The following is a 24,789-nucleotide window of genomic DNA, read 5'->3' on the forward strand; positions in this document are numbered from 1 at the left end:
GCATGATCTTGGCTCACTGCAACCTCTGCCTCCAGGGTTCAAGCGATGCTCCTGCCTTAGCCTCCCAAGCAGCTGGGATTACAGGCACACACCACCATGCTGGGCTAATTTTGTATTTTTTAGTAGAGACAAGGTTTCACCATGTTGGCCAGGCTTGTGATCCACCCACCTCAGCCTCCCAAAGTGGTGGAATTATAGGGACGAGCCACCGAGCCCGGCCTCTACTCTCCTCTTTTATCTCCCCAACGTGGGAAAGGACGCTGGGGAGAAATGATCTTAGAAATTCTATGTTGGCCTGAAACGTATGTGAAAGAAGCTGCAGAGGTGACGTGCCCCTGTGGCTGGCAGGAACCAGCGCAGAACCAGAGCTCACCCGCGAGCAGGGAGGGGACCTGCCAGGGAGTCAGAGCGTCAACTCGCTCTCCCTGTGGGCTCATTTGGCTTGTGTATCTTTTATAAGCTCTTAAGGAAATAAGCATATCAAAAGCAGAGCATGGAGATATTAAAAATTAAAAACCTGCTTACATTACAATTCAATTTTGGTAGTAAAATCCCAGTCTGGCCTGATTGCTGAAGGGACGCTGGGTGACACAGATGGCCCTGCTTCAGGGGCACAGGCTCGCCTTGTTCCAGCTTTTCTAGACATTCATACTGATTCAGAAATGATGCTTTCAAATTACCTTCAATAACCTTATTACCAAGCCAGCTGTGTGTACGAACACTTATCAATGCGTCCCTGTGCGTTAAGACAGAATGTATGTCATACAAACAGTCTAAATATATATTACTAAGACGGGAAAAAACAAAGCCTCTAGTTAAACTGCTTTGCTGTAATCAAAGATTAATCACTGTGTGAATGTGTGAGTGTGCGTGTGTGTGCGCGCGTGTATGTGTATGTGAGTGTGTGTATATATGCATGTGTGCCCTCTTTTTCTCAAGGGTTCAATTTTGGCTTTGGGAAAACCTGCCCTTACCAAGTCATGTTCTCTGGCTGGTATGCCCATTGCCATTCTGATAGTGAAATTAATTTTTCCGGATTTCTGAGACTTGGAAGAGCTAAAAAGAAGTCAAGGAGGTCTTTTTGTTTGTTTGTTTTTTGAGATGGGGTCTTGCTCTGTTGCTCAGGGTGGAGTGCAGTGGCGTGATCTCAGCTCACTGCAACCTCCACCTCCTGGGGTCCAATGATCCTCCCACCTCAGCCTCCCAAGTAGCTGGGACTATAGTCTATAGATGCACACCACCATGCCTGGTTAATTTTTGTATTTTTTGTAGAGATGAGGTTTCTCCATGTTGTCCAGGCTGGTCTCAAACTCCTGGCCTCAAGCAAGCCTCCCACCTCAGCCTCCCAAAGTGCTGGGATTACAGGCAGGAGCCACTATGCCCAAGCAGGAGGTCTTCAATGTTGTTTTCTTTCTGAGCCTTCTAGGCCTGCTGCTCAGAAATGTTCCTTTCCTGCGGCCACACGGTGGACAACAGCTTGGGGGTGCCCATCTGTGTAGAGGATGCTGCGTCTGCCCTGAGAGCAGACTGCCCCCCTCCTCCTTCCATGATGCTGCCTGTTGGCCCAGGGCGCGGGTAATGTCTGGGCTGCAATGGAATGTTCCTCTGAGAAACCATGGCTGATCGCGACCTGTGGAACATGCCGGTGTGGTGGGCCGCCTCGTGTCTTCCACTCAACGCCCAGGTTTGCCCTACGAGGCCCTGGGGCAGTGCTGGGCAGAACCAGGTTGACATTCTCGTCTTCCGCGACAGTATTAGAAAAGCTATTAAGGTACATTATTTTACACGTCCTCCTAATCTCTCCATACTGCTTTACTTAATTTGTGATGAAATTGTTGAGAAAGGGTACTTAATGTAGGACAGTCAGTAAAAGTAATTTATCATCTTCCCGCTCCGGTGCTCACGTTATCAGCGAACTCATTTCTGCATTCATCATGCAATCAGCCTATTATTTGCATATTAATCAGGCAGTGGACTGTGAAAGAACTGCATCCCAGCCAAATGCTGCACTATCTCAGGAGAAACACTCAGTAATTATCATACATCAGTGTTATGATGTGATAATTGATTATAACATCTTTCTGCTGTCCCTGGGGAGTCCCTGCACTAACCCAGCTCCAGGCACTCTGGACAGATTTTTCTTTGCCTGCCAAAAAAAAAAAAAAAAAAAAGTCAGAGTAACCATTGCTGTGCTCTCAGACTGCTATTTCTGGGGAGCGTCGACTCTCTTCTCTATATTCACCAGGTGTTTTAAGCCACGTGAAACAAAACTGACCTTAACTCAGGAACGAGAAGGTCTGATGGCGACGAAGCAGTATCCCTCTGGGGCGCGGGTGGCCTCTCTCCTCAGCCTCCTGGGTTCACAGGTGCCGCTACGGCTTCCATGAAAGTTTCCTTATCACACAGAACGCTCCAACTACCCCCTCGTTGCAAAGCTGGTATAAAGGCCGTTTGGCTGCTTTCTTCAGTTGCGAAATGACAGACTAATTTTGGTCCTCATGGAGAGGACAAACCCAACATCTGCCAATTCAGACTCGGGCTATATTTAGGAATCCAGCTCCAAAGGGAAGAAGTAAACACGGAATCCAGAGGAGGCCCCGGTGGAAGCCTCCTGCCTGGCACCCATTCTATCCAGGGCAATGCCATCACGGGACTCCCCTCCTTACACCTCGCCGGGAGGGGGGCAGGTCCCTCGGGCCAGTCCGCACGCAGCTGGGGGGTCAGAGTGTTGCCACGGCTACGGGAGGCTGTGACAGCTGAAGGGCGGGGATGCCCTGCTGCACGCAGGGAGAGGACCTCAGTCCAGTGTGTGCAGGTTCACTGAATTTAGACCAGAAGAGGTTTCAAAGCAGCATGGACACTCCATGAATCCTAGGCCAGGCGGATTACACATCTCTAATGGCCAAACCTTGTAAACGTGGCTTCAATGCTGTCACTGATTTGTTGATTCTACTCCTGGGCTCAAGCAATCCTCCCGCCTCAGCCTCCCAAGTAGCTGGGACTATAGGCGAGCGCCACCATGCTCAGCTAAATTTTAAATTTCCTGTAGAGACGGGGTCTTGCTGTGTTGCTCAGGCTGGTCTCAAACTCCTGGGCTCAAGTGATCTTCCCGTCTCGGCCACCCAAAGTGTTGGGATTACAGGTGTCAGCCACTGTGCCCGGCCACCACCTCCTTATTCATTGGGGCAAATCACCTCTATTTCTGAGCCTTGGTTTACCTCATCCGTGAGAGGAGGGAACCATTTCCACTTACTGATTTTTTTTTTTTTTTTTTTTTTTTTTTGAGCTGAAGTTTCGCTCTTGTTGCCCACGCTGAATTGCAGTGGTGTGATCTCGGCTCATTGCAACCACCTTCTGAGTTCAAGTTATTCTCCTGCCTCAGCCTCCCAAGTAGCTGGGATTACAGGTGTCTGCCACCGTGCCTGGCTAATTTTTTATATTTTTAGTACAGATGGGGTTTCTCCATGTTGGCCAGGCTGGTCTCGAACTCCTGACTTCAGGTGATCCACCCACCTCGGCCTCCCAAAGTGCTAGTATTATAGGCATGAGCCACCATGCCCAGCCTCACTTATTGATTAAGGATTAAAGACGTCAGCTCTGTGAGTGGCACAGAGACCACGCCAGCACGTGCATGCCCTTGTTTTATTACCACCCACTTTCTGCAATCACCTGAGGATTTCCAGTCATTTAAGCTTCTTCATTCCTTCCCTAGACCTCAACCACTGAACACTGAAGTCCTCATTCGCTCCTATGACCTACTTTTGCCTCTTGTACTGAATGCCCACTGCGCTGTAAATTCAGTTTTCTATGGAAAGCCTGAAGGAGAGAGAACCGGATGTGTCTACAGGCTGAGCTGGGCCTGCCTGGGCCTTTTCAGGAGGGGAAGCCGGGGAGCAGCAGGACAGAGGGTCCAGGGAAAGCGATGGAAAGAATGAGAGTTATGTAACCCCTCAGCCTCACTGGCTGTGTCCAGCCTAGCTGCTCTGATTCCATACTAGCTTGGCCCCAAATGGTCTGAGTGATGACCTAGGACCTGCAGTCTTACTCTGGAAGCTCAAGGTTTTGTGTCCACTTTATGGAATTGGTCAATGAACAGGCAACTTCCAAGGATGGAATGGCCGTGTACAGAAGTCGAGACTTTGGAAAGGCACTCGCAGATCACCTCTCAGGGACTGTGGTGCCAGGAGACCCCTGCTCCACCCATGAGGGACAATCCCCACCAACGGAGGTGGGAAGATTCAACCAGATTCTGTTTTAAAGGCAGACATGTGGCTGGGTGCAGTGGTGCACACTTGTAATCCCAGCACTTTGGGAGGCCGAGGCGAGTTGGATCACCTGAGGTCAGGAGTTCGAGAACAGCCTGAGCAACATGGAAACCCCGTCTCTGCTAAATATAAAAGAATTAGCTGGTGTGGTGGCAGGATGATGAGAGAGGGCCAGCAACTGATTTCTTAAAAAGATTGTAAGTTTCAATGCTTGTATTTTGTAACTACGGTGCATTTTACTTCTGGGAAGAAATCCTGCAAATCATAATAAAAACCAAAAAGTCAAATAAATCTGTGACTCTGGGCTACGGCTTCTCCCCTTTCTTTGGGTGAGGCACAGGGACAAATTCTGCTCTAGGAACAGAGAGTTTGGGGGCCGAGTTCTGCCAAAGCAACCGTCAGCAAGGGCGTATGACGGGTGGTGCCGGGAGCTGGGAATGGAGGGTGCTGGGGTGGCGCTGGCAGCCTGTGTAGGCCGCCTTGCTCGCTGGACGGCAGCGATGTTTGTTGCTTTGAAACAAAACCTAAAGTGGGCAGCGGAACTCAGCGCTGGCTGCCTGGGGCACCTGTGTAGCAGCTGTGTGTGCAGGGTCCTCTAGGCTGGGCTGTCCCAGGAGCAAAAGGCCCTCCGCACACCCATGCTCTCCTGCATAAATGTCACAGGGTGCTGGTTCTAGGAACAAGTGGCCAGTCCCCATATCATGAATCCCACAGCATCTGGAGGGGCTTGGGGAACTGAACATGCAGGTCACAGACAGTGACAGAGGGGCTTCCCGGCAAGGTCCCCAAGTGATCCTGACATGTCGCACATCGAGGAGCTTTTGAGAATCGCATCTGCCCTTCCTCCTGTGGCTCTCAGGGCGGCCTCCCGCAGCCTTGTTCCCATCGGTCTGGCCCTCCCACGCTGCCTTCGCACAGCCTGCCTCACCTACTTTGGAAGGGTTTGTGGTGGCACAAGCCAGCTCCTTTGCATCTTAGCTCAGCAAGATTTTTTTTTTTTTTTTGAGATGGAGTCTCACTCTTGTCGCCCAGACTGGAGTGCAACGGCGTGATCTCGGCTCACTGCGACCTCCGTCTTCCGGGTTCAATCAATTCTCCTGCCTCAGCCTCCTGAGTAGCTGGGATTACAGGTGTGTGCCACCGTGCCTGGCTAATTTTTATATTTCCAGTAGAGACGGAGGTTGCAGTGAGCCGAGACCACACCATGTTGCCCAGGCTGATCTTGAACTCCTGACCTCAGGTGCTCTGCCTGCCTCAGCCTCCCAAAGTGCAGGGATTACAGATGTGAGCCACCACGCCCAGCCAAAAAGCTGATTCTTTAATGTCTCCAACTGAAGAGATATTCTTTTTTTTGGTGGCGGGGGGAGACACGGTCCTGCATTGCTACCCAGGCTGCAGTGCAGTGGCACTATCAGAGCTCCACTATGATAGCAGTGGTGTGATCTCAGCTCACTGCAGCCTCCATCTCCCAGGTTCAAGCGATTCTCTTATGTCAGCTTCCCAAGTAGCAGGAATTACAGGTGCATGCCACCGTGGCTGGCTTATTTTTATATTTTTAGTAGAGATGGGGTTTCACCATGTTGGCCAGGTTGGTCTCAAACTTCTGACCTCAAGTGTTCTACCCACCTCGGCCTCCCAAATTGCTGGGATTGCAGGCGTGAGCCACCGCACCCAGCCCCTGCCTGTTTTAGACAGTGCCATGGAATTTCCAGGGGTGCAATCAGCCGCTCCCGTCCATATTAACATGCTATCCACATGCCCTGGCGCTGATAGTTAGCTATGAACATGCGGGAGCTAACTGCTTACCAAGGACACTGCTTCAGAATCTCCTTGTTGAGTTCAAAGCAGGAGAGCCCTGGACACGTGTTCCTGGGCTGTCTGGTGGGAACCAGCTAAGAGCCATGAGCATGACACACACACACACACACACACCCACACACACACATTCAAAAGGAATGTGGACCTGTCCTCAGTAGGGGCTGTGGCCATGGGGACTTCCTGGCTGTACAAGGTCATGGACAGCCCACAGCCGCATCGGCTTCATGTCAAAGAGGGACACACATCAGACCACCCACGTTAGAGACAACCTTCAGCAGCCGTCCTCCCCGAGAGGCAACTGACACTCGGTTGGCTGACTGGGAACAGAACAGGCAGAGAAGGCTTGGAACCCACCATTCCTAACATGCTGGGAAACAGCCAGGTACTTCACAATTCATCCAAGGACAGTAGGCCATCCTTCCACCCGGAGAGCCGCAATACACCTGAAGCCAGTGTGAACACAGACGCAACAGCTTGTTAGTTACGTCTGCGTCTGTGTAACTAACAAGCAATGAAATGCTCCCAGATTAAAAAGTTACAAAGTGGCCAAGGGTGGTGGCTCACATCTGTAATCCCAGCACTTTCAGAGGCCAGGAGTTTGAGACCAGCCTGGCAACAGAGAGACCCACGACTTCTCCAGCTGACTTGGGTATTTGGAAACAGAAGGATAAAAAAGGCCATGTGTGTGTGTCTCACACCTGTAATCCTAGCACTTTGGGAGGTTGAGGTGGGTGGATTGCCTGAGGTCAGGAGTTTGAGATCAGCCTGGTCAACATGGTGAAACCCCATCTCTACTAAAAATACAAAAATTAGCCGGGCACAGAGGCAGGTGGGAGGCTGGGGCAGGAGAATTTCTTGAACCCAGGAAGCGGAAGTTGCAGTGAGCTGAGATCGCACCACTGCACTCTAGCCTGGGCAACAGAGTGAGACTCTATCTCAAAAAAAAAAAAAAAAAAAAAAAAGAAAGAAAGAATAAACCCCATTCTACGAAAAAAATTAAAAAATTAGCCCAGTGTGGTGGCAAGTGCCTGTAAGTCTCAGCCACTCAGGAGGCTGAGGAGAGAGGATTGTTTGAGTCTCAGAAGTTGAGGCTGAACTGAGCTGTGATTGTGTCACTACACTCCAGCCTGGGTGACAGAGTGAGACCCCATCTCAAGAAACAAAAAACCAAAATCAATTCCAGGCTGGGCATGGTGTCTCATGCCTATAGTCTCAGCTGCTTGGGAGGCTGAGGTGGGAGGATCACTTGAACCTGGGAGTCCAAGGACGCAGTGAGCTAAGATTGTGCCACTGTATTCCAGCCTGGGTGACAGAGTGAGACCCTGTCTAAAAAAAAAAAAAAAGTTATAAAGCAGAGTGCCCTGGGGAGAATGCCCTCCTTTCTTCCTGCCCCATAACGTAATGAGTACTGTTGAATCCAGGATCATCTCCTTCCTTTCCCCTTCTCTCTTTCCCTTCTAGAGCTGTCTCTTGTCTCCTTCAAAAGAATTATGCTAAGGAACTGTGAAGATGAAATGAGTTTTAGGGAATGAAAAAGAGGCCGAGTGTGGTGGCTCACACCTGTCATCCCAGTACTTTGGGAGGTTGAAGTAGGAGGATTCTTTGAGCCCAGGAGTTTGAGACCAGCCAGAGGCCAGGCGTGGTAGCTCATACCTGTCATCCCAGTACTTTGGGAGGCTGAAGTGGGAGGATTGCTTGAGCCCAGGAGTTTGAGACCAGCCAGGACAACATGGAGAGATCTGATCTCCATAAAAAATAGAAATTTAGTTGGGAGTGGTGGCGTGCACCTGTAGTCTCTGCTACTTGGGGGGCTGAGGCAGGAGGACTGCTTGAGCCTGGAAGATTGTGGCTGCAGTGAGCTAGGATCATGCCACTGTACTCCAGCCTGGGCAACAGAGTGAGACCCTGTCTGTCTATAAAAAATAAAATAAATAGGATAAGATAAAATAAATTGCGAAATAAGCAGGCCACAGTCTGAGAACACAAGCCTGAATGAGCCCCTACCTTCTCCACTATGAACACTTGCTGTGGCTAAGTAGTGTGACATCCGAGAATGATGGGCAGACAAAAGGCACTTGCAGAATCAGTCCCCAAGGACCACCTGCAACTCCATCTCCAAACGAAGTTTTCCAAATCAGACCAAAGATGACGCTGGTTATACTTACACCCCACTTTGTCCCCTGAGATGCCGAGCATTTTGCAAGAAGCCAACACAAAAGGATCTGTAGAAAGTTAAGACGCACCAGGAAATCTGTGAACAGGTAACTGATCTGAAGATTTGTCCTTAAAGAACCCTTTTCCTATACCTGTCATCCCAGCACTTTGGAGGCCAAGGTGGGCGGGTCACCAGGTCAGGAGATTGAGACGACCCCGTCTCTACTAAAATACAAAAAATTAGCTGGGCATGGTGGCCTGCGCCTGTAGTTCCAACTGCTTGGGAGGCTGAGGCAGGGGAATTGTTTGAACCTGGGAGGCAGAGGTTGTAGTGAGCCGAGACTGTACCACTGCACTCCAGCCTGGGCAACAGAGGGAGACTATATCACAAAAAAAAAAAGTTACTCATGACTGGCATGGAACCTACTGCTCACCTTAAGCTTTTTCATTTATTTAATTTTTTAAGACAGAGTCTTGCACTGCTGCCCGGGCTGGAGTGCAGTGGCGTGATCTTGGCTCACTGCAACCTCCACCTCGCGGGTTTAAGCAATTCTCTGCCTCAACCTCTCGAGTAGCTGGGATTTGGGCATGTGCCACCATGCCTGGCTAATTTTTTGTATTTTTAATAGGGACGGGGTTTCACCATGTTGGCCAGGCTGGTCTTGAACTCCTGACCTCGTGATCCACCTGCCTCAGCCTCCCAAAGTGCTGGGATTACAGGGGTGAGCCACCGGGCCTGGCATCTTAAGCCTCTTCAAGGCCTCAACAGCGTCTAAGAATAACTAGCGGGTCACTAGTGACGCTGCTGGTTACAAATGGCATCAAATTTCCTCAATGCCCAAGGCCGTCACCCCATGCCCGGATTCTCAGAGGAAGACTGAGAACCAGTTGTATCTGCCAAGAGGAAAAAGCAATGATGTGAATGAAATGTCAGTATCTCTCTCCTTTTTGGCCAATTTGGCATCTAAGTCATTAAAGAAAATGGAGGGACTGACGGGGCAACAGAGCCCAGCAGGAAGAGGCTGGTGGGAGGAGTTCTTTAGTGAGGAAAACAGACTCCTGGGCCAGCAGCTCGATGTTCAGATGGGCGAGGCCACTCTAGTGCAGGGCACCTGATCGCCATGGTAACCGAGCACAGAGCACAGAGCCAGCGGCCCCCATGTCGCGGCTGTAAGCCCGCTTCCCTTCCTGCAGGGCTGTGGCTGGCTGAGCAAGTTGTCCATAGTACCTGCCTACCTGGGAGGGGCATCCAACCGCCAGTCCACCTTCGAGGCCTGGAATCTCAAGCACTGATCGTTTCTCACCAAGATTCAGGAAGAAGCCAAGCTAGGCTTGCAGTGACCTTCCTGCAGAAACCTGCTTCTACCACAGGGAGCTGCTCAAGGCAGGGAACGGAGGGAGCTACCACCAAGGGCGGAGCAGCTTCTGGGCTGGGGGCCCCTTGAAAGGATTCCGAGGTAGCCATGGGAGGAACAGGGCATCGGAATCTTGTAGCAATCTTAGGACAGAGGCTCGCTCCCCTGCTGAAAGCTTCCACAGAGACACTGTCAAGGAAGATTCTAGAGAATCTCATTGTCCCTCGTCCCAAGGATTTACTAACAACCACTATTAGAAAGCAGCTCTAGTTTTCTAAATTAAATTCCATATACTGGGCCAGGCACAGTGGCCCACGCCTGGAATCCCAGCACTTTGGGAGGCTAAGGCAGGCGGATCACCTGAGGTCAGGAGTTCGAGACCAGCCTGGCCAAGATGGTGAAACTCCATCTCTGCTAAAAATACAAAAACTAGCTGGGTGTGGTAGTGCATGCAGGTAATCCCAGCTACTTGGGAGGCTGAGGTGGGAGAACTGCTTGAACCCAGGAGGTGAATGTTGCAGTGAGCTGAGATTGTGCCACTGTACTCTAGCCTGGGTGACAGAGTGAGACTCTATCACACACACACACACGCACATCTATATACCGCAAATATAGATTTTTTTTTTTTGAGACAGGGTCTCCCTCTGTCACCCAGCGTGGAGCACAGTGGTGTGATCCTGGCTTATTCCAGCCTCGACCTTCTGGGCTCAAGCAATCTTCCTGCCTCAGTCCCCCAAGAAGCGGGAACTACAGGTGTGTGCCACCACGCTTGGCTAATTTTTGCATTTTTTGTAGAGACAGGGTTTCACCATGTTGCCCAGGCTGGTCTCAAACTCCTAAGCTCAGGCGATCTGTCTGCCTTGGCTTCCCAAAGTGCTGGGATTATAGGCATGAGCCACTGTGTGAAACTCTCTTGAAAAGTAACCTCCGATAGTACAGGTTCAGACGAGGAAAGCCATATGATAATCTCTTTTCTTTCTGGCAAGGCCTTCCTTCCAGAGAAACATTTTTGCTTAGCCATCATTATGTGATACAATTTAAAAAATTTTTCCTGGTTGGCCATGGTGGCTCACACCTGTAATCCTAGCACTTTGGGAGGCTGAGGTGGGCAGATCACCTGAGGTCAGGAGTTCGAGACCAGCCTGGCCAACATGGTGAAAACCTGTCTCTACTAAAACTGCCAGGTGTGGTGGCACGCACCTGGAGTCCCAGCTACTTGGGAGGCTGAGGCAGGAGAACTGCTTGAACCCGGGAGGCAGAGGTTGCAGTGTGCTGAGATCACGCCACCACACTCCAGCCTGGGTGACAGAGCAAGACTCTGTTTCAAAAACACAAAAATTGGGCCGGGCGCAGTGGCTCATGCCTGTAATCCCAGCACTTTGGGAGGTGGAGGCGGGTGAATCATGAGGTCAAGAGATTGAGACCATCCTTGCCATGATGAAACCCCGTCTCGACTAAAAATACAAAAATTAGCCGGGTGTGGTGGCATGCGCCTGTAGTCCCAGCTACTCGGGAGGCTGAGGCGGAAGAATCGCTTGAATCCGGGAGGCGGAGGTTGCAGTGAACCGAGATTGCACCACTGCACTCCAGCCTGGTGACAGAGCAGGACTGGAAAAAAAAAAATTTTCCTGCAATATTGGAAATATTTTTACATTTTTCTCCCTAGTCACCATGATTTTTGCTTCTGCTGGTGGCTTTCCTGACTTCAAGGTGTTGGGTAGGTGATCTGTGCTCAACCTCCCCTCTCTAGCTGGAATGACACGGGGCAGAGCAGACAGACCCAGGTGCTACCTCTTCACAAAAACCACTGACAACTTCTACACCCTTTTCAGTTTTATCCAGGGGCTCATTGCCTTTTTCTCTCTCCCGCTTCCAATCTGCAAGATTCCCTAGGAGTCTTAACCGACTTTATTCTACAAAGAAAATTGATATTTTACAAATACCATTTGCATTCCTCTTAGGAGTCAAGCGTGTTTTTCTTAGGTTTGAAATGTGACTTGTACAAGTGTTTCAGCACGGCGGCGACTATCTGCTACAATACAAGGTAAAATGTCCTTCTTCAAAGGTTTGTTACGTCACGGAGAAGCTTCTTCGGGCACTGTCAGCAGGCCTGGCACTGAGGGAGACTTCCTGTTTTATGTAGGAACAAGGGTTTTTTTTTTTTTTTTTTGAGATGGAGTCTTGTTCTGTCACCCAGGCTGGCGTGCAGTGGTTTGATCTCAGTTCACTGCAACCTCCACCTCCTGGGTTCAAGTGATTCTCCTGCCTCAGTCTCCTGAGTAGCTGGGATTATAGGTGTCTGCCAACACACTGGCTACTTTTTTTGTATTTTTAGTAGACACGGGGTTTCACCATGTTGGCCAGGCTTGTCTTGAACTTCTGACCTCAGGTGATCCATCCACCTCAGCCTCTGAAAATGCTGGGATTACAGGCGTGAGCCACTGTACCTGGCTTAACGAGAGGTTTTGATCTGGAAAATGTTAGTCACTCTCTGCCAAGTTCAGTCCTGCCTCAATGGACTCAAATACTCTCATGAGTTTAAAGAAGGCCAACTTCCTGTTGGAGCAGGGGGTCAAGGCTAACTCTCCATGCAGATGTCCGTATAACTCCAGCATGGACAGTTATGCCCATTATGCTCCCTGAAGTATTCTGAACTCAAGCAAGTGCTGGATGAGCTCTTGGTACTTCCTAATTAGACTGGCAAAGCCAGAATGAGTGATCCCTTCTCCTGATGGACCTCCACTCTACCTAGAGGTCCAGCCATGAAGACCCACGGAGCGGGCAGGACACAACGTCCTGACCTCCGTGTTGATCAGAATCAAATCAGAACACAGACAACAAACAGAACTCTCAACTGGGGACTGAGGTGCCACCGAGGCACTCCGGCTGCATCTGTGTACCGGTTTGGGGATCTTGCAGAGGCAGCAGCCGCTGCCACCCAGCTGTTTCCCGCGCTACACATGTTCCCCGCGTGAAGCTTGTGGCAAGCTGGCGGGCTTCGTGCTCCTGTTAGCTTTGTTTGTGTTTTCAATGAATCAATGGGATATGGAGACGAATCAACATGTTTAGAAAAATACAGAAAGGGAAAAAGAGGACCAACTCACAGTGCAGGCTGTTTCTAAAAGCCAGGCTTTTAGAAAAGCTCGGCTGCAAGTGTGGGCTTGGCGCACTTGGGGGAGGCGGGGGCACGCAGGAGGGAGCCTGGGAGCCGTGGCCTTGGGTCAGCCTTGGTGGGCTGTGTCCAGGCACTGCGTGGCAAAGAGAACAAGTCTGGCCAGAGACCTCGGGGCTGTGGAATGCAGACAGGAAGCAGCCGAGCTTCTCAGCCTGCAGCTATCACCCTCCGCTGCCGCCACCTGCTCCCACGCTCTGACCTCAGTCCCCAGCTCTCCATCCGTTCACACCTGAGCTGTCTTCATGGGCCTCCCGGCCATTTCCTTTCTGCTACCCTACCCTTCCCACTGCACAAGCTCCAAGCTCCCCGTTTGCCTGTTCGGGGGCTGCCTGGATGTCTTTCGGATAGACAAGAAGTCCCCCGACATGACCCTGCCAGGAGGGTGACGTGTGCCCGTGTTTTGTCCCTTCCATCACACGGTAAGCCCACCGACTGCGGAATCTGTCTCTTAGACCCCAGTGCTGAACACAAGGCTCTGAGCGGATGAAGGATGACACTGGGCGTGGGAACCTTAGCAGCGTCCCTCCACGCACCGTAGGCTCGCTCTTCATTAGACACTGACACGGACAGGGACCCTGTTTGCAGATAGGAGGCCATATTTCAGCTCCCCAAATCCAGAACGTGGGAGCCTCCAGGAGACAGACCGGAGGACGGGACAACAGAAAAGGCAGTGAGACATTTCATGCAAAAGCAATAGAAATCGGCTGGTTACCTGAGCTGACACAGCCCTGCTGCAGGGGGTCCTGGAGCGACGTCACGGAGTGGAGTACTAGAGTGGAAAAAGGTTGCAATTAAAGGAAGGAAGGAAGTCCAGGGCTTCGAGCTTCCTAACTGAAGGTGACAAGGCCTGGGGGAAGCTTCCCGCTCCTCCTGGGAGGGGCGGGCTCGGGACCGCAGGGCGGGGAGGCGCTGCTTCTGCGAGGCCAGGCCCCCGGGCTGGGAGCGGGTGAAAGCATTCGCCGCCTTAGTACCTTTGGCTGACTTTCTTTCCTGACTCCCTCCCTGATTTAGCTACTTGACTTTTACCTGTATTTATGTATAAACAGCATTTTTTAAATTGGTATCTCATTTTCTGCTGCTTATAAAATTAGACAGGCACGATCTTCTCTCCTCAACACTGTAGTCAGGCCCATGGCGACAGACTGTGGAGGAAGGGAACGGTTCTGTCCCCCAGAATCAGTAAACAGCGGGGGGTGTGTGGCGGTTCTGCCCCCCAGCATCAGTAAACAGTGGGGGGTTTGGTGGTTCTGTTCACCAGCATCAGCAAACAGTATGTGGGGGGTGGCGGTTCTGTCCCCCAGCATCAGTAAACAGTGTGTGGGGGGTGGCGGTTCTGTCCCCCAGCATCAGTAAACAGCAGGGGGTGTGGCGGTTCTGTCCCCCATTATCAGTAAACAGTGGGGGGGTGGCGGTTCTGTCCCCCAGTATCAGTAAATAGTGGGGGGGGTGGCGGGCCACCTCTCGGGGCAGAGCTCCCTCCTCCCTCTCTGCATAGCCCAGGTCTTTGCTACAGTGGGGCGGCCCCCCTCCGTGGCAGGAACCCAGTTACCTGGCCCTTGCTGCTGGCCCTGGACAGGTAGAACACCCTGGCCCAGCTCGCCATTCAGCCAGAGCTGCATCCGGATGAAGGGTTCTCGGCCTTTCTGCGTCAACTTGCTCCACGGCTTCGGTCGGGACAACATGTCACTGACGCTGCCCTGGGACAGGCCCAGCACCTGGAGTGGCGGCAAACACACATGGCCATCAGTGGCTGGGTATCAGCACGACGCCACGGATGCTGCTGCAATGCGCACGCAACATGCAGACGGCGTGTCTAGGGCTGACTTCTGAGCACAGAACCACAGCCTGGTGGCAGCTTGTGGGCGGGGAAGAAGTGTTTAAATGTCAGCGATGGGCTGAGGCCCCAGCACAGGGGGACTTTTGGGGGAGCCATGGTTATAGCCACAGCTCTTAGCTCTCAGGGAGGGCAGAGCTTCTCCTCCCAGGGTCTTGATCCTGCCAAGACTGCAGGCTGTCATCCTGACACCCTGTGGAGGAGGTGTGTACAAGCACCTTGCTCTTTGCCTGGTGGCACCGAGGAAGGCCAAGGTGCCAGGACAGGACCCTCCAGAGGTGGGGCAGTGGGTGCCAGTGGGATGGGGGGACCTGGTGTCCTCTGCAAACGCTGAGCCAGGCCACCATTTTGAAAGGTTTGCTTGCTCTGACCACATCCTGATCAAAGGTGGGGGCCCAGAGGGGAATGGGTGGGACCCAGGGAGCCGGCCTGGGAGTGACATCCCGCCACAGATGATGGCCGAGTTGCATGTACGCAGCCGAGTTTCCTGACGCTCCCAGATGGCCATACATATGTATAGCCACAAACACCCCCCACAGGACACAGATGCAGCCCTGGGATATTTAGGGGCTGCATCCGATCACTCTTTTGAAAAGTTCTCAAGTTCCAGAATAAAACTGCACTCATGGGCCAACCAAGTTCAATGTTATTAAGTCTCTGCTAAATTTAAGGCATGAGCACGAATGTATATTTCAATGTTCTCAGATGGTATTTTTGTAACACTGAACTAGAAATCTCAAGGGGCTTGAAATACTGATCCTCATTTCTAGTCCCCCCCCTTCACCTTTTGCAAAATCAGGGCAAAGCTGGCCCCTGGACATCACCCAGATTCACGGCACAGCACACAACAAACACTGAGTGGAAGGCGGGGAGGGGAGTGCGGGATGGTGCTGTGGAGGGACCCTGGCTATGGGGAGGAGGGGGGACTGTCCCCTACTGATTCAGCCACGTGCCCCCTCAGAAAGGTGCCTTTTAGGGGAGGGGTGCTTCTCATTCCATTCAGCACCCCATTATTTAATCTAAAATGATAGGGGGCTGGGAGGCCAAGGCGGGCAGATAACTTGAAGTCAGGAGTTCGAGACCAGCCTGGCCAACATGGTGAAACCCTATCTCTCTCTACTAAAAATACAAAAATTAGCTGGGCGTGGTGGCGGGCACTTGTAATCCAACTACTTAGGAGGCTGAGGCAGGAGAATCGCTTAAATCCTTGGGGAGGCGAAGGGGAGGCTGCGTGAGTTGGGATTGCATCGCTACACTCTAGCCTGGACAACAGAGCGAGACTCTGTCTCAAAAATTAAATAAATAAAATGATACTGGGGCACGATGCTTGCTTTAGATTTGGCAGGTACAGTTAACCCTCATCCACCCGAATCTCAATGACCAGGAAAGTGCCAAGAACAGAAAGGCCTGGAAGCTTGTCCGTGCATAACAACACCTTCCTGGGCCAGGGAAGGACGATGGGGAAACATGGGCCACCCTGCGGGGGCCATCCCTGAGCTGTGTGTCCCTGGGCTGATCGCTTGACTTCTCTGGCTGAACAATATCCAAGAGTCACACAAGAAAGGAACAATCACGCTCTCTGCAGCTTTTTCTTGTAAGTCCCTTTTGGCTCTCTGCGTGCCGGTCGTCCTTCTATGTGGTGATCGGATGAGATCTTTTTTGGCCAAAGCAGCCCGCAGGGGTGTCTCTCGGCTCCCCTTGGCAGCAAGAGCTGGATGTGGACTCGGCTGTCAGCCAGGTTGGGGCAAGTAGTCGACTTCCCCAAGCCTTGGTGTCCCTCCCTGTCAAACGGAGACTTTAATCATCCACCTCCCAGCATAACTGAGAGGCCGAGCCCAGAACCTGGCCGCTGTCGGGGCTCAGCAAACGGGATCAGGGGCTGGAATGTTTACCAGCCCTACCCTGGGAAGTCTGGGAGCGGAGGATTCCTTATGCTCCGCTCTTGGGTGAGTCGAAATGGGTGATGGCCACCGGCTCTGGGATAGACACTTGGTCCTCAGCAAGGAGAGGAGATGGGAGAACCAAAGCCCCCGCTCAGACCCCTTACCTTCTCCCCGAAGATTCTCTGGCAGATGCCATTCTTGGCCAGTTTCTCCTTAACCTGCCGGGTGAGCTCGATGGTGTCCACCTCCTGGTACATGTAGACCTCGTACTGCTCGGGGGTCAGCGGGGGGACCGAGGGCTTGGTGGGCTTGGACATGGGCACGAGCGGGGAGGATGGCAGGGGGCTGTTCTGTGGTGTCTCGCTGCGGCTGGCCCCAGTCAGACTCAGCTCTGAGCTCTGGGAGTACGGGGACTCGGCGCTGGGCCACTCCTTCCAGTACTCTGACGACGTGGGTCCCTGGAGCTGGCTGCGCTCCGCCCGAGGCTGGCTGCTGCCGCCGCTGCCACCGCCGCCCTTGTCTTTCCCACTGCCCACTTCTTCGGCCTTGGCCTCCTCGGAGGAGGCAGTGGCGTTTCTTCTCTCCGGCTGCACCTGCACCGTGCTCCACCAGTGATCTTTCCACGCGCCGCTGCGGCCCACCTCGTTTTTCACCTGTCTCAGGACCCCTTGTGCACAATCGGCCACTCCCTGGGGGTCCAGCCCGGGGGTGTCCTGGGCCTCCTTTTTGAGGGCCGGGGGGTTTGGCAGAGCAGAGGCACCCGCCTCTGGAGCTGCGGGGGGCTTCTTCAGGGAGATGGCGAGAGGCGGGTAGGTGGATACGGTCGGCATGGGCGAGGTGGACAGAAGCTTGGGGGTGAGGATGGTGATGTCACTCTGGGACAGCGATGCCTGCTTTAAGGCGGGGTCGAGGGCGGCCTGCTGGGCCTCCATCTCCCGGCGGGCTTGCTGCAGGATGGAGCGGATGGCGTCATCGGAGTTCCCGCTGCCGGACGCGGAGGAAGGCTGGGCCGGCTCTGCTGCATGGAGAAATGGGGTGAGACTGTGGCGGGGTGGCCCCCTTCAGCTGGGGACACGCTTCTCACCCTAGCTTGACCTACTGCAAAGTGTGGTTATTTGGGAGAACCACACTGTGTATCTCCCCAGCACGTCCCCGTCAGTGATAACATTCAGGCATCTCGTTTGAACCAAGGACCAGGCTCTGAGGCTATTGCTCGATGACCTGGTGGCCCGTGGTACACACCAGTGTAGACGGCAATAAAGGGGATGTCAGTGAAAATGCCCTCCTGGACCTCCTTTCCCTGATAATTTTTTTTTTTGAGACGAAGCCTCACTTTGTCGCCAGGCTGGAGTGCAGTGGCGCGATCTCAGCTCACCACAACCTCCACCTCCCGGGTTCAAGAGATTCTCTTGCCTCAGCCTCCTGAGTAGCTGGGACTACAGATGTGCGCCACCATGTCCGGCTAATTTTTATATTTTTAGTAGAGATGAGGTTTCACCATGTTGGTCAGGATGGTCTTGATTTCTTGACCTTGTGATCCGCCTACCTTGGCTTCCCAGAGTGCTGGGATTACAGGTGTGAACCACCGTGCCTGGGCTGAGAATTTTTTTTTTTTAAAGAGACAGGATCTCGCTCCGTTGCCCAGGCTGGAGTGCAGTGACATGATCATGGCTCACTGTAGCCTCCACCTCCCTGGCTCAAGCAATCCTCCCAGCTCAGACTCCCAAGTAGCTTGGACCACAGGTGTGTGCCACTGTGTCTGGCTAGTGGTTTAAGAGACAAGGTCTCACTATGCTGCACAAGTTGGTCTTAAACTCCTGAACTCAAGCCATCCTCCCCCATTGGCCTCCCAAAATGCTGGGATTACAGGTGTGAGCCACCACACCCGGCCCCTGATAATTTTTATGCTTAGTATTCATTTTCCTGTGCTATATTCTGAAACGTGAGCGGTTTTGTCAAAACTGTGAATAACCGCAACAAGGGACCAGGTACAGCAGCTCATGCCTGTTATCCCAGCGCCTTGGGAAGCTGAGGTGGGCAGATCACTGGAGGACAGGAGCTTGAGACGACCCTGGTCAACATGATGAAACCCCGTCTCTACTAAAAACACAAAAACTAGCTGGGCATGGTGGCATGTGCCCACAGTCCCAGCTACTCGGGAGGGTGAGGCAGGAGAACTGCTTGAACCTGGGAGGCAGAGGTTGCAGTGAGCTGAGATTGCGCCACTGCGTTCCGGCCTGGGCAACAGAGTGAGACTGCATCTCAAATAAAAAAAAAAAAAAAAGGTAACTATTAGGCAAATGCGGATCACACAGACCTGCTTCTCTCTATGCGCCTAAACGCTTGAAAACAGGCGTTCATTATTGTTTAAAAAAACAGCTAATTACCGCTGACCAGAGCACTCATGACAATTCTCCTAATTAAGTTTGGAAGACAGTGGGTGAAGAAATGGAAGCTGTACCAGTTTTCTGCACTTGGAGCTCCCGCTTGGCTTGCTCTAGGATGGACTTGATGGCTTCGTCGGAGCCAGTCTCGGAGGCTCGGATCCGGGTGGTGATGTTACCTGCGGGGAGAAGTCGCACCAATGACATCAAACCCAGACCTCGGAGGGAAGTCAGCACTGCGCGATGACATCATTCCGATAAACAGCCCCACCGCGTGGAGGCCGGTGACACAAGGAGGCAGATGTGGCCTCCCAGTGGCCTGTGTTTGCTGTGAGTGTGACTTCACAGCGACACCGGGCAGGAGGGGCTTCCTGCTCAGTTGACCTTACGGTCAAAGGTTACTCTGCCAGAGCCGGACACCACCCGTGGGTTAGTCCCCGGGAGGACCGATCGTTTGATCCATATATATATATAAGGTGAGTGATTAAAAGGGAATGTTTTTCCGGAGTCACTTAGGAGCAACTGCTGTGACTTGGGACTGACTATCCTCGGGGTGGGATGTTTACTGGAGGCTGGCGTCCCACACGGGATCAACGGGAAAGGAGGGCAGAGGGTTTGAGGCTGATTCTCTATCAATCGTTCAGATGCACAGGGTGAAAAAAGACAGGCTAAACTTAAAAAATCGTTTGCATCTATGATCACGTTATTATGTCTTTGTAAAATTTGCAAAGAGGATAGGAACCTGCGGAAATTCCTGAGCGGTGAGGGTGGATTCTTTCGCCAGGTGGTGACGTTTGGTGCAGGCACACTTGCAGACGAGATAAAGTGACGGTGGCCCAGGGGCCGGCCCCAGCTCTTTCTGGAAGCCGCCCGGATAGTTTAATTTCTCACTGCCTTCCTAAATAGGAACCGCTGCATTCAAAACAAGCATACCACCGTTTAAAAACAAGTCTGCCACCGGGACGCTGTGGGATGCGTCCGTTCTGTGGGACCTCGAGTGTGCTTCCGAGTTAAAAATACAAGGGAGCAGTAGTATTTAATGTGATGGGGTCACCTGCCTTTTCTCAGAGCAACTGCCGTTATCTTTTCACCTGCATCTGAGAAATAGCGGACCGGGTAATTAGGATCTGGAGTGGGCTGGGATTCAGACTGGGGGGCTTAGCTTGGTGGATGCCTCTTCTTACCCCTGCCCGCGCTTGGGAGAAGGCAGGCGGCTCGGGAGGAAGGGGCTGGGTGTGGTTGAACCCGTGCCTTGTTTTATACTTACTAGCTGTTTTTCCATCAGGTTCCAGGCCAGAATCACACGGCATGGTTTTAACCCAAATGCACAGCTAAGGACATGCTGCTTCCCTAGGTAACTGACTGCAAAGAAAACACCTGCCTGCGACATACCTTCAGACCCATTTCTTCGTTTCGGTACTTCCTGAAATAGTCTGTTCAGGCTCTGGCCTGGATTCTCTGTTGAAAAACAAGTGTGGTAAGAACAAAACAATCAGGGGAATGGTGGTGTTGACGATATGGGCTGTGTGACATGAAATCTGAGCCGCCTGGCGCTAAAGAAAGGGCTCAGGGCTGCCTGTGCAACTCGGGAGTTTCTAGAATCTTCTGAGAGGCCCTTCCCTGGCTGACCGGCCCACAGAGGCCGTGGGTCTGCTGCAAAAGGAGATTGGGGAAACCTCAGGAGTGACCTGCGGTGCCAGGGCCAGGGAGGTCCAAGGGATGGGGGGACTGCCTTGAAGGAGGATCACCCGCCAGCCCCCAGAACAAAGCTCACATTAACCATCCAGAGACATTCGATTTCAGTTAACATCCTCATAAGACACTGCATGTTCTCAGTGCAAACTGGTGGTGTTCGAAACCTTTCCCTGCTCCTCTTGAGTCTAAATTTCAGGGTGTTTCAAATACGTCTGATGAAATGCCCTCTCTATAGCTCTGCTGACATGGCACATTGATCCCCTGGTCTTAAGTAAGAAAGGAACTTTTTATTTAAATTTGAGGCAGGCTCTCATTCTGTTGCCCAGGCTGAAGTGCAGGGGCTCCGTCATGGCTCACTGCAGCCTCCACCACCTGCGCTCAAGCCATCCTCCCGCCTTAGCCACTCAAGTAGCTAGGACCACAGGTACACGCTACCAAGCCTGGCTAATCTTTTGATTTTTGTGTAAATCAAAAGAATACAAAATCTATGTTGCCCAGGCTGGTCTTGAACTTCTGGACCCAAGGCTGGTCTTGAACTCCTGGATCCACCCACCTCAGCCTCCTAAACTGCTGGGATTACAGGTGTGAGCCACCGCACCCGGCTGGGATTTTCGAAATTATAAATGCGACTGACATTTTATCTTTTTAAGGAGTGTGGGGTAGGAAGGGTATTTGAATAAAACTTTGGTATATTTTACTCAAGCCGAGCCTGTCTTGCTCATAAGCTACACAAATCACCTAATGGACTGTGAATGATGCAGGGAAAGTGACCAGGGGACACGCCCTCTTCTGCGTGATAGGAAGAGGGGAGGTGTCTGTGATGTGCTCTCCCCACAGAAGCAGCTCTGCATGAGGATCCAGCCCAGTCAACATTGCTGCTATGGGGCTGCAGGGGTCCCAAGGGCTCCTCCCAGAAGTGAGACCAGCCCCCAAGGCTAATTGGACCCATGGCCGCTGAGCGTACCGAGACACTATGCGCCACGTAGCACAATTCCCTCCCATACGATCAATGGTATGGAAGTACTGGGTTTCCTAAGTGCGGAGTGCTGAGTGCGTTTCAGAGGCCAGATCTCCCAAATCTAACAGCCTAACTCATGCCGGGCCACCCCTGAGCTCTGAATTTGGCAGAAGTAGAGAGAGCTTTACCTGATGTGATGCACAAATGTTTCATCACACACACACAGACACACACACACACGCATGCACACAGACGGGTGCAACTCCGTGACGGGCTCACATGCTGGCGCCACCCAACGCCAGTCTCTCACCTCTTTGTCTGCCTTGGATGCTACGGAGGGCCAGGATGTTCTGCTCATCGGAGAGGAACTGTTTCATCTTGTGAAATGGCTCCTTGCCACGAACAGTCAGTTTATTCCATGGCTTAGGCCGGGCCAGAATCTCACTCACGGACCCTTGAGACAGTCCCAAGACGTAGTGTCCGAAAATCCGTTGTCCGATATTGTGCTTAATCAGCTGCTCTTTGACCTGCCGGGCGATTTCTGCAGTGTCCATGTCCTCGCCCTCGGAGACGCTCCCAGCACTTTCTGACTGGCTGGGGGATGGGGCCATGCCATTGACATCTGGGCTTTGTTGCAATGGGCTTTGGGAAGATATGGAGTTTGTGCTGTATGGACCTGTTGAAAAAATCATGCTTGTGCTTCCGGCTTCCTGCATAGCCTTGGAGTAGAAGGACTGCATTAGCTGTCGCTGGAGAAGAGAGTTTAGTGCAAATTTTCCTGTAGAAGCCAGGGGTAGGCTGGGGCTTGCCAGGGATGAGCTGAAAAAGTCTTGACTTAACCCCGCTGGTGAGAACTGGTGTGTACCATTAGTATTGGAAGCCTGCTCCCCCGGGTTGCGGGGCAACTGAGAAGGAGGGGGGGCCGGCAAAGATCCCGGGCGCCGACTTTCAGGCTGGTCTTTACCTTTTCTCCTGGCTGACCCTACAAGGAAGGGCAAACAGAATGCATTATGGGGGATTCCAAAGGGGGAAACAAAAACCAAGACCAAAATGCAAAAGTTTGCCCCCGCAGAAGGGAAAACAAAAAAAAGGAGTGCAGGTTTTTTACAAGGGCCAATGAGGTGGGTTGGTTTGTTTTCCGATTCAATTTGTAAGTCAGCCAAACGAGGCTTCCCAAAACAAGCAACATGCATTCATGTTTGCGCCTTTCTTGTACGTTGCAGCCTGGAGAGTCCCCTTGACATAGATTCAAACTCCTAGCGTGACAAGGAGCCGGTGACACACACAGGGAAGAGTTGACGGGTCGCAGGCCTCTTACTGGGCCCGCTGGCCCCGGCCGGAGAAGCAGCAAACACTGACATTTTAGGACCAATGGATCCGCTCGCACCTCTTGCACTGAGGCGGATGCACCGCACCGAGCCCCCTCGATTTGGAGGCGCACGCCCGTTTTGAGAATGTAATACCATCGGAGCCCCAGACACCTGTACGCGTTTTACCAGCTGCCCAGACCAGAAGCACAGTCAGTGACGCCACCGTTTGTGGGAGGAGCCAAGAAAGGCTAAGGATGGGGAACGCGTCCCCAGGGGAAACCTGACCAAGGAAGAAAAACCTCTACTGGACCCCCGCAGGCCGGGGCCGTCCCTGGAAACACCACCAGAGCGAGGCTGGGTTCACAGTGCCCCTGGCCCCTGTGCAGCACAACTAGACACAGATCAGAAAAGCCGACGCCCTCCAAGTTGTCCCTCCTGGGGCCTCCAGCCCCACTGCCCCTAACTGACCTCCGCAGAGCCTCTGCGGCTGGCCCGACTCGGCATCCAGCTGTAAGCAGGGCGGGGAAGGGAAGGGAGGAGCGGTGAGGAGGAGGGTACCCAACACGCGTTAGCCAAAGGTTCTCGTCATCTGGCGCTTTTCTGGCCGTGCATCTGCCCAGACTCACGATTCACCTTTCTCTTCCTCGAACGACCCCTGGAAGTGAACCAAGCACCGCGCACGCGCGAGGCCCGGCCAACCTACCGCTCAGGTCGCTGTTGGAGATGCGCAGCGCGGCGTTCTCGGACTGCAGCGATCGGTTCTTCTCCAGCAACAGCACCTCCAGGGGCTTGGCCGCGTCCTAGACGGGGCAGAGCGGCGGGGAGGGCTCACTGCAGGGCCGACCACCAGGCCCCGGGCCCCACCTCCCTCCGTCTGTCCGAGGTCCCACCCAGCTCTCGATCTCACTCCCAAGTGGGCTACAGACAGCTGATTTCCCCCTAGGACGTTTAACATACGTGAAGAACAAGTTCCCTTTAGAAAGAATGGATTCTAGTGGAAGTCATTTTTCTTCTTACACTTGCATGGGTTCTGAACAATTAATTATTCTCTCATCTGTTCCTAAACTCCAGTGACCTGAACCGCCTCATTCCGCCATAGGACTGACTGCCAAGCCACAAAGCCCTGTTCAAAAGTAACTGTAAAGGGAACTTTTCTTTTTTTTTTTTTGCCAGCCACAAAGATGTTGGCTGTCTTCTGGCATCAGGAGTCAGATTCCACTTATGATGTCGATTTTATTTTTTTGAGATGGAGTCTTGCTCTGTCACCCAGGCTAGAGTGCAGTGGCATGATCTTGGCTCACTGCAACCTCCCACCTCCTGGGTTCAACCGATTCTCCTGCCTCAGCCTCCTGAGTAGTTGGGACAACAGGCGAGTGCCAGCAATGACCAGCTGATTTTTAATATTTTTGGTAGACACAGGGTTTTACCACGTTGGCCAGGCTGGTCTTGAACTCCTGACCTCAAGTGATTCGCCCACATCAGCCTCCCAAAGTGTGGAGATTACAGGTGTGAGCCACCGCATTTGGCCTGGGATGTCAATTTTAATCAGCCACCAGATGACTGTGGGCCCCTGTCATTCTGCTCCTGAGCCTTCTCTACTGAGGTAGGTGGTAACTGAAGTTCCTAAACCAATCCACTTTTGGCTGCTCTTTAATGCAATTTAAAAAAAAATAGAGACTCACTCTGTTGCCCAGGTTGGAATAACGCAGTGGTGCAACTGTAGTTCACTATAGCCTTGAACTATGGGGCTCAAGTGACCTTCCTGCCTCAGCCTCCCAAGTAGCTGGGACCACAGGCGTATGCCATGGTACTTGGCTATTTTCTTCTTTTTTATAGAGATGTGGTCTTGCTATATTGCCCAGGCTGGTCTGGAACTCTTGGCCTCAAAGCAATCCTCCTGCCTGGGCCTCCCAAATTGCTGGGATTATGGGCATGAGCTACTGAGCCTGTAGTTCTTA

General features: G+C 52.4%; 1 protein-coding gene across 8 annotated transcripts in view; it reads right to left on the bottom strand.

Annotated features, from left to right (window-relative positions):
• Nucleotides 1–24,789, bottom strand: part of CUX1 (cut like homeobox 1) — a 463,251-nt gene that overhangs the window by 63,027 nt on the left and 375,435 nt on the right. For 3 of the 8 annotated variants that reach the window (XM_078355578.1, XM_002743961.6, XM_035280527.3), the window contains exons 14-20: nt 23,535–23,631; nt 21,832–22,503; nt 20,261–20,326; nt 18,946–19,047; nt 16,649–17,502; nt 14,317–14,482; nt 13,480–13,536 (exon numbers count right to left, since the gene is read on the bottom strand). In XM_078355578.1, coding sequence (XP_078211704.1) covers nt 13,480–13,536; nt 14,317–14,482; nt 16,649–17,502; nt 18,946–19,047; nt 20,261–20,326; nt 21,832–22,503; nt 23,535–23,631 — 2,014 coding nt within the window. The remainder of the gene's footprint in view (nt 1–13,479; nt 13,537–14,316; nt 14,483–16,648; nt 17,503–18,945; nt 19,048–20,260; nt 20,327–21,831; nt 22,504–23,534; nt 23,632–24,789) is intronic. The other 5 variants (XM_035280564.3, XM_035280554.3, XM_035280546.3 and 2 more) reach the window with 3 other exon arrangements.

The sequence above is a fragment of the Callithrix jacchus genome, chromosome 2 (genome assembly GCF_049354715.1).
Source record: "Callithrix jacchus isolate 240 chromosome 2, calJac240_pri, whole genome shotgun sequence".
Taxonomy (NCBI): Eukaryota; Metazoa; Chordata; class Mammalia; order Primates; family Cebidae; genus Callithrix; species Callithrix jacchus.